The sequence below is a fragment of the Lissotriton vulgaris genome, chromosome 7 (assembly GCF_964263255.1).
Source record: "Lissotriton vulgaris chromosome 7, aLisVul1.2, whole genome shotgun sequence".
Taxonomy (NCBI): Eukaryota; Metazoa; Chordata; class Amphibia; order Caudata; family Salamandridae; genus Lissotriton; species Lissotriton vulgaris.
In genome coordinates this window covers 697586370-697598543 of record NC_141695.1, presented here as the reverse complement: position 1 = coordinate 697598543, position 12174 = coordinate 697586370, and the positions used below count along the sequence as shown (strand labels likewise).

The 12174-nt window shown below is 49.2% G+C and overlaps 1 protein-coding gene across 1 annotated transcript in view; it reads left to right on the top strand.

Annotated features, from left to right (window-relative positions):
* Positions 1–12174, top strand: part of NOL11 (nucleolar protein 11) — a 423141-nt gene that overhangs the window by 214928 nt on the left and 196039 nt on the right. The window contains exon 10 of the mRNA XM_086930931.1: positions 6853–6956. Within this exon, the coding sequence (XP_086787057.1) occupies positions 6853–6956 (104 nt within the window). The remainder of the gene's footprint in view (positions 1–6852; positions 6957–12174) is intronic.

Here is a 12174-nt window from a genome sequence, read left to right as displayed (position 1 = left end):
TAAACTTTAAGCAGTGTCTAATAGATGTATTAGCCTGGATGACTAAGAACCGTCTACGGCTAAATGCCGATAAAACTGAGGTACTGTTTTTTAATGTGCTTTCCCATCTCCATTCTGATATGTGGTGGCCTTTACAGCTCAATCCTCCTCCACTTCCAGTGTCCTCGGCCAGGAATCTGGGTTTCAAATTTGACAACACCCTCGTGTAGAACCCAGATAGGACATGTATCCTCGTCCTGCTTCTGGAAAATGAAGGCGTTGTGAAGATTTCTCCACCTCCTACCTATGGACTGTAGGAAAACAATTGTCCACGTACTTATAACATCCCAACTAGACTTCGCTAATAGTCTATTGGTTCCGAAAACTGCAGATAATACAGAATGCAGCTGCAAGGCTTATCAGAAATGTCCCGCTAAGGCATCACATTTCTCCCCTATTGCGCAGTCTACATTGGCTGCTCATAAAGAAACAAATAGAATTTAAAGCGCTCACTTTTGCTTATAGGGCAATAAACGGTGCTAGCCCCAACTATCTACGGTCAAAGCTAGAATAGGTGGGAGGTCCTTCCCCCATCAGAACCACGACTCTTTGGAACTCCTTACCCGAACACTTCAGAAAGGCCAACTCAGAGTCCAGCTTCCGGAAGTCCTTGAAGACGTGGCTCTTTAGTACTACCTAGCACCTTGCGGAATATACACACACACCCCGCCACGTTCTATCTGCTGCCAGCGCCGGAACACTCCCGTTGGGAGTAACCGCGCACTCTACAAGCTACATAATAATAATAAATAATAGATTATTCTAGTCTTTGGAGTGACTATCCTTCGAACCCACGTTCCACTGTGTAGACTTGTTGCTCTCTGTCCCTCTGGAAAGACCTCCTGTGCGATCTTCTGGCCCTGGAGAAAGCCCCACGAGCCTCAGACCTTCCTCCAGCTCTGTAACATGCTTCATTTTATTGTTTAATTTGAAGGGCAGACCAAAAGGGCAAGTCCATCTGTATTTGATTTTGTCCGCTCTAAGTTTCGTGGTGAGGGGTCGAAATTGCTGCTGCAGACGAAGAGTCGCTGGTGCCAGGTCCTGATGGAGGGTACAGCAAAAGCCCTGGAATGAGATCTCGTCCTTTTTCCTGGCCGCCTGCAGGATGGCCTCCTTTACTTTAAAGGAGTGAAGTTTCACCAGGATGTTGCGCATGCGACATCGCTCTCAATCTGGCTTGGGCCTCACATGATGCGCCCGCTCGATCTATATCTTTATCTGGTTCGCACCCAGGATTTCGAGACCCTCGAAACTCCTCCAGGCCCGGCCCCTCCTTATGGTCCTTAATCCTGACATTCTCTCTTCGTGCTCTGTTTTCGAGATCCTCGGTCTTTAGCAGCGCTGACTGTAACTGGGTGTGAAGCTCCTGCATTCTATCATGGGAGGCAGACATTCTTTTATCCAGTACTTGAGGTTGCGCCTCCACTTCTAGAACTGGCGTGCCTACAGGGTCCAGGTACAGTTGGAGCATTATAACACAAAACAGGGAGAGAAGGGTCATAGGGAAAAATAATTAAAGACCTACTACAGGTTCACTTCCCCAGCTCCACAATATGAATAACACAAAAGAGCCTGTGAGGTCTATCAGCCAATTCTATCGGCCGACCTGACGTGTAGTAAACTGTCAGTGGGTGCTACAGTCACCAACTATATGAAGAAAGAAGAGAGGGCATGAGTAACATGTGGAAAGAATACAATCTCAGAAGAGTAAAGCTTGCTCAAAAACTGGTCAACCAAATCCAGAACAGCTGTTGGTGGATAACCATCAAACAAACCAAGTGATCCATCATATCATTTGGCCGTCCACACTGTGACCAGGCCGGTCCTTAGATCATCTGGACCCCATGCCACACAGTAAGTTGTAAATACTGGATCCATCATATCATTTGGCCGTCCACACTGTGACCAGGCCGGTCCTTAGATCATCTGGACCCCATGCCACACAGTAAGTTGTAAATACTGGATCAGGTCTGTGTGGCATGGGGTCCAGATGATCTAAGGACCGGCCTGGTCACAGTGTGGACGGCCAAATGATATGATGGATCACTTGGTTTGTTTGATGGTTATCTACCAACAGCTGTTCTGGATTTGGTTGACCAGTTTTTGAGCAAGCTTTACTCTTCTGAGATTGTATTCTTTCCACACGTTACTCATGCCCTCTCTTCTTTCTTCTTATAGTTGGTGACTGTAGCACCCACTGACATAGTTTACTACACGTCAGGTCGGCCGATAGAATTGGCTGATAGACCTCACAGGCTCTTTTGTGTTATTCACAGTTGGAGCATTGCCATCCGCTCCGAGAGATCAGCTTTCATTTGCTCCATGGAGAATTTGATTTCCACTTTAATCTATGCGCTGAGCTCTGCCTTAAAATCCCTGAGGGAAGCAATTAGATCCTCCTAGGTGAGAGCCATGGTCGTGTCGTCGTCCGCCCTCTCCTGCGGAGATTTCTTCTCCATGTCAGTGAAATAGCTGGAAACCTTAGCAGGGCCTTTTTTGGTGGCATAGGTGGAGCCCCCTCACTTCACTCCGCGAATGGAGGAGCCCTCACCCCTTGTTCGTGGCGTCGCCCAAGCGTCATTCCCTCCTGCGTGGCGCTCCAACAATTCCTGGGGGGGGGCCTCCTTTCTCTCTGAAAGAATTATGTTTGTACCCCTCACCAGAGCTATAGCACTGGGTCAGCACCTGCAGCATCAACAGAGCATCACCCCTTTTTATTGTTTGTTAAGGCCTCCAGTCACCTGCTCGCCTTCTGCAAGCATCACTGGTCACTTCCAGGGGCAGACTCTCAGTGGGGCCATTCATTTTTTTCCTGTATGCAGCTTTAATTGTAAGCTGCTGGCACTAGGTTTAAGTCAGACAAATCGTGCCTGGGCGCCCCCGCTGCACTTCTCAGCGCCCTAAACCTCATTTATGGGTGTTTTGTCCCCAAGGCTGTCCTTTTAATTTAAAGGGGGCCGCTCGTGCTGGCAGACTGCAAGCTCCTACCAGCAGTGGTCACAAGGCATCAGGCGGGCGAGCACACCAATGCAGTCGCACCTCCGTATTCCTCAGTTTCTCCTTGCTGATCGCCACAGCTATTTCAGATCCGCAAAAGGGGCCCACAATGCAGGTCGGGGAAGCCGGCAGCCACCACAGCAAGTATTAACTGGTGCCGTCGCCATTTTGTGGATCGCGCAGCTCCACTTCTTGCGCTCCGCATTAATCATATGCCTCGGTTCTGGTACTGTTCAACCTTTCGATCATGGCTCTCCCTCGCATTCCTCTCCAGTTTAGGGTCGACAACGTGCCGTGAAAGCACTTTGAACAGCTCTTGTGTGCCGGAGTTGAGGGTACTCTCATCCACCCGGCCATCTTGTCTGGCCACTTCCCCCAGTTGTATTGCTTTTAAGAGGAATATGCCTTTATTTAAAAATGTAATATGGTGTTTGAAGCTAGAGTTTTCAAAAAACAGAAGTAGCTACTGTTGGACCCGGGGTCCACCTAGGGTAGCCTGGCACAAAGTGGAAGGACCTATCTCTAAGGCAATTGTGCAAGGCTTGCGGCACACTCACCACAGCAACCCAGCGCCCATCCACCAAAAATGACACCACACCTTTTTTTTAGAAAAAGTAATGAAGCTTTATCTTTTCTTTAGTTTCCTCTTGCAGTACAGTTTCATTACTTACAGTATATTCTTCACCATTAAATTTCCTACTTCTCTTTGTGATCAAAGTACAAGAAAAAGATTACAAATAAAATCACCTTGCTTATTATTTTAAGACTTTGAACTTTGCCTTTCGGACATAAGTGCAGTGATAAGTTCTGGCTATTACACTTTTACATTTGTCTAGCAATTAGTTTCTTTCTTCCTTAACCCTGACATTCAATAGGTAGAAATACCCCTCCTAAACCATTTGTGACAGATTTCTAATTCAGTTTAGGCCAGCGAACACGTCAAAGGTACTATATTAAATATGTGATTGCCTTCCTAGAACGTCTAGCATAAAATGGCTTCACTTTTCCAACCAGTTTCTTGTTTAACTTAAATTAGGCTCTGAAAGACATTTACTTTAAACATCATGCTGGTTAGTTAATCTGTGAGGCTGCTGTCTCTCTTACTCCTCTGTGTGAACAATTCCTGTTAAGTTTAATTCCAAAAAGAGGGGGGGGCGAAAGTTGACACCTCAGATTTAATTAAGGAAAGTCAAGCAGGCTTGAATGGGAGATATACCTTTGCGGTTCAGTTCCAGCACAAGCCCTTCTGTTTCCTCCCCTCCCGGACTCCCAAATACCTCAGCACTCGAGCAGTGTTTGCGCGGAGAAGCCCCGGAGCTGGGCCCTCTGCCGATCTGTCTACCTTTCCTCCCGCTCAGGTCTGGCGACTCGCCTGAGGCGGAAAGGGGCCTCTGCCACTCTGCAGGATTTACCTTCCCGGGGATACCATAGCGCGGGGTTTCCGTGCGCTTCTGCTCCAGTCTCCCCGGAGAGGCAGACGACTTCCCCACAACACCAGGAATCTCCGGCTTGACAGGGGGAGCTGAGAGACGTGCCGGGCGGGAATCCGGATGCCAGGCAACCCCGCCCGCGTCTCTCTCCTCAAGCTGGCGACGCCCCCAATTACTTCTCACGCCTGGCGCGGGAATATTTCACTATATTGCTCACAACAGAATCAGCGGCGCCGAGACACCGGCAGCTCCGGCCCCCAGGCTCTCAACCAGGTCACACATGTCGCTAGCAAGGCGGAAGGCAGAAAGGTTATCTCTGCCACGCTACCACGGCAAAGTCATCGCTCCCCAGACAGGACGAATAATCTCCCAAGTCACCACTCCAGATGCCCTCTTACTTCTGAGCTCGTGTCAGCAGTCCTTTTTCTCCTCGTTGTCTCTGTAACCCACGACACCACCCTTTTAGATTTCTAGGGTCACGGCTAGGTTACACCAGATGCTGAAGTAATTTAGTTATTTCTCTGCAGTGGCCACTCTGGAATCCGTGAGGCCCACAGTCCTTTTTACATGGGCAGGGTCAGATCAACAGGGGGGAGGGCAGCACCCATGACTATCTCGCAGTCCCTAGGAACAATCAGAGTAGCCTGTGACACACCCCCCCCCCCTGACGCAGTTGTCTATACTCCAACCAGTCCAGCAGTGACAAAATGGCCGCCCAATCTCCATCTTTACATAGCCTGGACTCTGCTCACTAGAATGGGCCGGAAGGTTCTAGATCCCTCTAATACTAACCTTATGGGTCAAACTCTGAAGTAAATCTTTGACAGTTGGTAGGCCACCATTTTGTGAGAGAGGACCTTCCTCCATTTTAGAGGAGCACCTGCACTTCATTACTAATAGGTAATAATGAGGCGCCCAGAGACCTATGGTCAACAATTATGGTGGACACAAAAATAGAAGGCAAAAAAGGGGGGAAAATAAGGAGGGACCACCCAAAGGGCTGACGGGTCTAACAGCTACCATCTTCTGGGACCAGCAATAGACCCCCAACCAATATATAGGAGATCCACCAATGTTCTGTCTCTGCCATTGAGCATAGTTAGTGGTCGGTGAAAATGATTTGCTGCCTTGAGGCAGTCATCTGCGATTTGTAAAATTAGTTCTTCTGTCTGTTTTCGGAGTCTGTTAATACCCTCCCCTTCTAATGGCAATGATATATGCATCTTTCTCTGTTATTTGTTGTGTTCTGTCCCATCACTCCTTTCTGTTAAAGGATGTAAAACAATTGCTATTTCATTTTACGAAAGATTGACCAAAATACTCTTTTGTAGTTTTTTGCTCCCGGTCGTACCAGAGGTTCCTCAATGACATTTTGATGTTTCCTGGTGTAACAGATTTCATTACATAGTTGATCTACTAGGCTTCTTCCTCAGCCAAATACTTGCCCAAGGTCTCCTGAATATTGTCTAAGGAAGTGTAATCCACAACTGCCTCAACTCCCTCCGTTCTATTTTTTTTTTCACAAATACAGCAGCCTACATGTTTCTGCTATGGATTGGCTAGAACCTGCATCTAGTGCTCTAGTGTTAAGCTCTGTATTTAAAACAATCCCTTTCAGCTAAGGATACCCATGCTAAACTTTGATACCATATAGCCCGTGCCCTGGGGATTACTGTTGTAAAGATTGATTTTCAGAAGCTCACTCTTCAAGCTTTTACTGGTCTTCTCAGAGTGCTAAGGGGTTTTGGATTTTGAAGTTGGTAGATAGGAGCAGCCTTATCGGTAAAAGAAAAAAAAAACTTGAAATCTATTTGGCTGTTATATCTAGCTGCTGACTCGTCCTGGCATTGTGCCCTGGAAACCAGATGAGGTAGTCCATTCATTTGGAGGAAGTGGGGAAAATAATCAGATGTGGGGAAAAAACACTATTTTGGGGCACGTACACTTCAAAGGACACACAGAAAGCCCGAAAGTCAGCACCATGTGAAAACGAAGATTTGAATGTGCTGTATGCAGCATGTGTCATTCTGTGGTATGTAGTGCATTAAACATAATTTTTACATAATTATCAGCCAATCTTTTTTTATACCTCAACTCCTCATTTCCACATATTTTTTTGTCACTATTGATTTCCTTTTTATTTTGCACATTCCTTGGTGACTGTATGATGTTTAAATGTCATTACTTCTCAGTGTGCTTATTCTTGTTTAGTTTTGTTCTGTGTATTGCTTTTTTTGTTCTGCACTTTTTATCCATTGCTAAATACATTTAGACATAGAAATATGAGAAGACCTGCTTTAAAGCTTCACCAGCCATAAGCTATTAAAGACCAAGAAAAGGGGTAATTTAAGCAAAAATGTTAACTTTTAATATATTTTTTCTTTAGAGATTGAAACCGCTCCTGTTCTGAATTGGAATTCATTTCTGGAAGATTCTTCAAGGCAACCCTCGCAGCAGGCATCAGCAGCAAAAGCAGAGACAAGGAAAAGTGTAGGTGTCAAACTATGTCCATTTTTAATGTTTTCAGACACTGTAGAGATGATAAATATTGGTGTACCAAGACACAGCTAGTCTATATTGCTGTTACAGATGTATGTTTGTTCTTTTCTGTCCTTGAATCCTTCCGTACAAGAAGAACAGACAGTTAAACACAGAGAGTGGTAGCATGTGGCTTGGTTCGGGGAGTTGTGTATTAGAAAGATCGAGCATAGACTGGAAAATTATGTACGAGGCATATGTGCTGTAGATACACATGCTTTGCATATTCCTGCCATCTAGTGTTGGGTCAGGATGTTTGCAAGTTGTTTTTCTTCGAATACGTCTTTCCTAGTCACAAGGTAAGGTGACTCCTCCTTTTGGTGATAGTGCGCATGGTCATCAACTCCATTGTTAGATTGTTTTTTTTCTACTATTGGGTTTGGAAGTGTATGTTCGAGGCATTTGAGCTGCAGATTACACACTGCATAGATGGCCACGTAGTGTTGGGCCCGGATGTTTGCAGTTTGTTTTTGTTGTAGAAAAGTCTTTGGAAGTCACGGGACAGGTGACTCCTCCTTTGGCTCATACTGCGCATGGGTATCGTCTCCATCCCCATATTGGTTTTTTCCGCCACCGGGCTCGGATGTGTTTCAAGCACTCCGTGTTGGAACCGATTTCCTTCAACGTGCAATCCTCACCAGCTTCCAGAATTTAGTTTTGAACGTGTTTCCAGTCGATGCTGCTCTTCAACATCGAAGATTTCGATTCCGGTCGTCTACTACGGCCTTCGGGCCTAACTAGGCCTCGACTACAGCTCATGGAAAGGATGCCATTTAAAAAGTGTCCTCAATGTGGGTCGAAGTTTCCCCACACCGACCTTCATGAGGTTTGTAACCTTTGCCTCTCCCCGGAGCACGAGGCCAGAGACTGTTTCGCTTGTGCCTCCTTCCGTTCCAAGAAGATGATCCGGGACCGAAGAGCTAGGCCAACAATGGCTCGATCGTCAGCTCCGATTCCAGACGACATCTTCGCAGAGGGCGTCAGCATCCCAGAACAACATGGTGTCGACAGCAACTCCGAGGCAGAAGATTCCGAAGTCGAGGACATCACTCCAGCACAGTGGGTCGTAAGTAAGACCGTCGGCCCGACCCTTCCTCGACACATCCAAAGAAAGGTCCGGTCATGCGCTTACCGACCCCTGTCCCTTCTCAACGTGGACACAAAAATGTATGCCAAAGTTCTGACAGCCCGCCTAGCTCTATTTATGCCTGATCTGGTAGCCCCGGAGCAAGCGGGGTTTGTTATGGGCAGAAATCTCACGTACAATTTACAGACAGTTTTTGGGGCGATCCAGCACACGAGACCGACCTCGAAGGCGATGGCGGTCTTCTTGGATATGGAAAGGCCTTCGATTCTGTTGAGTGGCCCTTCATGTGGACTGTGCTCATGAGACTTGGGCTTTGCCCCATATTCTTGCAGATGGTCTCGGTGCTCTATAATGACCCGTCTGCCCGCATCAGAATTGGTGGCACTGTCACGGACCCTATCAAGGTTCGCAGGCGGACTCGACAAGGATGCCCTTTGTGTGACCACAGTGTACGCTTTAGTGGAGGAGCCGCTGGCGTGCACAATGCGCGAATACCACTCACACCAAGGACTTAACTTCCCTACATATAAACTAGTAAAACCAACATATGCAGATGACACGCTGCTATACGTACGCGATCCTGAGACTAATCTCGCTCCGCTGTTGCGGAAAGTGGTGCGGTTTTGTGGCCTGTCGGGGTTGAAGGTCAATTGGGATAAGTCAATTGCGTTCCCTCTCACGGTCCCGCTGAGCACTTTGAGATGGAATACCCTCTGCAGTGGACCACTGATTCAGTGCGCTGTTTGGGGGATACGCCTACACACTGATGCTGAAACGGTCTTCAGGGAGAACTATGGCAGGGCTATAGATAGATTAGAAGACCGCGTGCATAAATGGATTGATGTATAGTTTTGCAGCGTGAATCTTTCTGGATTCACTATGCTGTGCATTATTCCGCGATCTGGTGGTTGGGTCCGGATTCGTAGTCTTTTTTTTTCTCTTTTTTTTTTTTTCTTTTGTAGCCCAGGTGGGCGTCGACGTCCCACCATTTGGTGCACCTTCGTGACGTCGGCACGCTTCCTGCGGAAGCTCCCACCCTTGGCCGCCATCTTCAGATTCTTTTTTCCGCCGTTGGGTCTGGATCGTCGCATGAAGCTCCGGAGAAGTTTCAGGAGAAAAGAAGGAAATACACCAAGTTTTTGAGGAAGAAGGACCGAGGGAAGTCGGAGAAGAAGACCTCCTAGAGCCGGAACGGAGAAAGAGGAGAAAACCTCGTGATACTCGACGGCCAAGGAGAAAGCGCGCGCAGGGGGCCCCCTGAGCGAGCACATGGACAACACCCCATTCAAGTTCTGCCGTAATTGCCACCACAAGTACGCGCAGAAGGACCAGCATCCAGTCTGCAACCTCTGCCTGCCGATCAACCACTCCAGCGAGGATTGCAACGCCTGTTCAATCTTCACGCAGAAGACTTTGAGAGTTCGAGAGAGACAGAGGGTGGCCCACCACACGATGCAGGGGAAAGGGACCACGCCGACCCTCTACCAGCTGGGTGCCTCCTCAGACGAAGAGGAGAACATCGCCGAGGGACCAGATGACTTCACGGACGTAGAGACCGATGTGAGACCTTCAAAAAAAGTAGGAGAGTCTACGACCCCGAAAACCCAGACAGGGCCGAGAAAGCCTGAGGGAGAACCCCGAAAGGCAGAGGCTAAGTCCTCGAAAGGAGCGCCGGCGACGAAAGTTTCGACGTCCGAAGCTGCATCCTCCGAAAGGCCCAGCGGATCCTTCGAAAAGGACTCCCAGATGGCAAAGACCAGCGAAAAGCAAAGGTCGTCGAGGCAGGCCCTCGAGAAGGGACCCTCGAGCGAAAAAACTCTCAGAGCGGCGTCGACGTCGAAGGTAACGTCGAAGAGACCGGCCGAAAAGCTCGACGCCGAGCAAGCGGCAGAGATGGAGAAAAAGAGAAGAAGGCTCGAGGCCGAAATGGAGAGTATGCGCCAGAGGAAGAGAGCCATCGAGGAAACAATGAAAAACGACACGATTCCCTCGAAGACCTACTCGATTCCCTCGAAGACCGCTGCGACCGCCGAAGAGGTAGAGGTGCAGGAGGACTTCGAGGCCGAGGAGCCGCCGAAAACTCCAAATCCCACAGATGAGGGAGAAGAGGATTTCTACCGCTCGGAAGGAGATTACCTCCGCGAGAGCTACTACTCAGAATCCTCGGCGTCGCTAGAGGAAGAATGGCAGGATCTCTAGGCCGATAACCCCGAGGAACCTGTGGAGACATACCCTTCGAGGCCTTCGCCGCCAGACGACATCGGGGCTTACTATGAGGTCGTTAAGAAGGCTGCAGCAGTCTACAATGTGAAGTTGGTGGAGGAACAGACAAAGGCTGACTTCCTGCTAGAAACTTTGCTCCCCTCGCAGACGAAAAGCAGCTTCCTGCCCATGCTGAAGAGCGTCACGGCCCAAGGGACTGAAGCCTTCAAGGAACCGGCCACATGCAGGTCAGTGACCCCGAGGACGGAGAAGAAGTACTAGTTCTCCTCCGAGGACCCCCCTTATATCCAGGGCACCGTGGCAGCTGACTCCATAATCGCGGCAACGGCCAGAAGAAGGGCCAACGTGCCAACAACATCTGGCCCACCACCTGATAAGGAAAGCAGGAGGATGGACCTCACTGGAAGAAAAATTGAAAGAAATGCCGCTATGCATTGGAGGATGGCAAACTCCAATGCACTCCTGAATAGACACCAATACCAGCACTGGGATGAGATGAGCCAGTTGCTGAAACACATGCCTGAGGAGTACAGGCAGAGGGCAGCCCACCTCGTGGAGGGGGGAAAGGACATAGCAAACGCATGCCTGAAGACAGCCCTAGATGGGGCAGAAACATCTAGCAGGCTGATGGCCATAGGCATCACTGAGAGAAGGCAAGCCTGGCTCAGAATAGCAGGCTTCAAAGCAGAAGTGCAAAACAACATCCTGAACTCCCCCTTCAACGGGGAGACGCTGTTCGGGGCATCAGTAGATGACAAACTGGCTCAGCTGAAGAAGGACAATGAGACAGCCAAATCGATGGGAGCCCTACAATTCAGGGGGATGCGGAGAGGCACCCCCACAAGGAGACCAAATGGTAGAGGGGGAAACCAGCAATCACATTCGCAACAGTCGCACCACCATGGTCAACAGAGTGACAACCAATGGCACCAGGGTCAACAGAGGCAGAATTGGAACTCCCAGAATAGGGGCCAGTCCTTTCGAGGGAGAGGAAACGGACGGGGCCAGAGACGGAGAGGTGGTGATCAACCCCCCCAAAAGTGACTCCATGAGGAAGGAGGCGCTCACCCACCCAAGGCCTCAGGGGGGAGAGCACCAACAGCTAAGGGGAGGCTCACACGGACACGGCTCAAGAGAACACACAACACCAGTAGGGGGAAGGTTGAGATTTTTTCTACACGAGTGGAGAAAAATAACCACAGGCAAGTGGATACTAAACATTATACAGTACGGATACTGCATAGAGTTGAAAAGATATCCACCAAGCAGAAAGCCAAAGAGAAGGTGTTAGACGGACCGGGAGGGTCGGCCGAGACTACGGGGAGAGGTCTCCGGGGAGAGCCGTCTCCAACGACTGTACAGACGAGTAACTTCCCCCCCACAGACGGACACCACACAAGGTTGAAGGTTAACGAGACTTTATATGCAATTCTTAGGTTACGATGATATGATACAAGGAGGTCTGGACTCAGGGGTCCCCTCGATTCTAGTCTCTGGTTTGGGGAAAGGGTAGCGGGACAGTCTTGTTACCAATGAGTGAAAAATAGCTCTCAATCCTCGAGCTCGGCGTTCTAGATGATCGGGCCGCGGCGGAGCCAGGCAGGTCCCGAGATGGACGAAGGAAAACGACGGTCCGCGGCGGAGCCTGCAGGTCCCGGTGAAGATGACGGTTACAACGGTCCGCGGCCACGCCAGCAGGTCCCGACGACGATGAAGGTGATGAAGGTTGCGAAGGCTGTGGCAGCGCCAACAGGCAGGACGATGGTGCACAGGACAGAGCTATGGCAGCGCCAGTAGTCCGTCTAGGATGAGTTCCTCTTTACGTCTCTCGACTCCAAGATACAACTGCCTTCCTGCTCT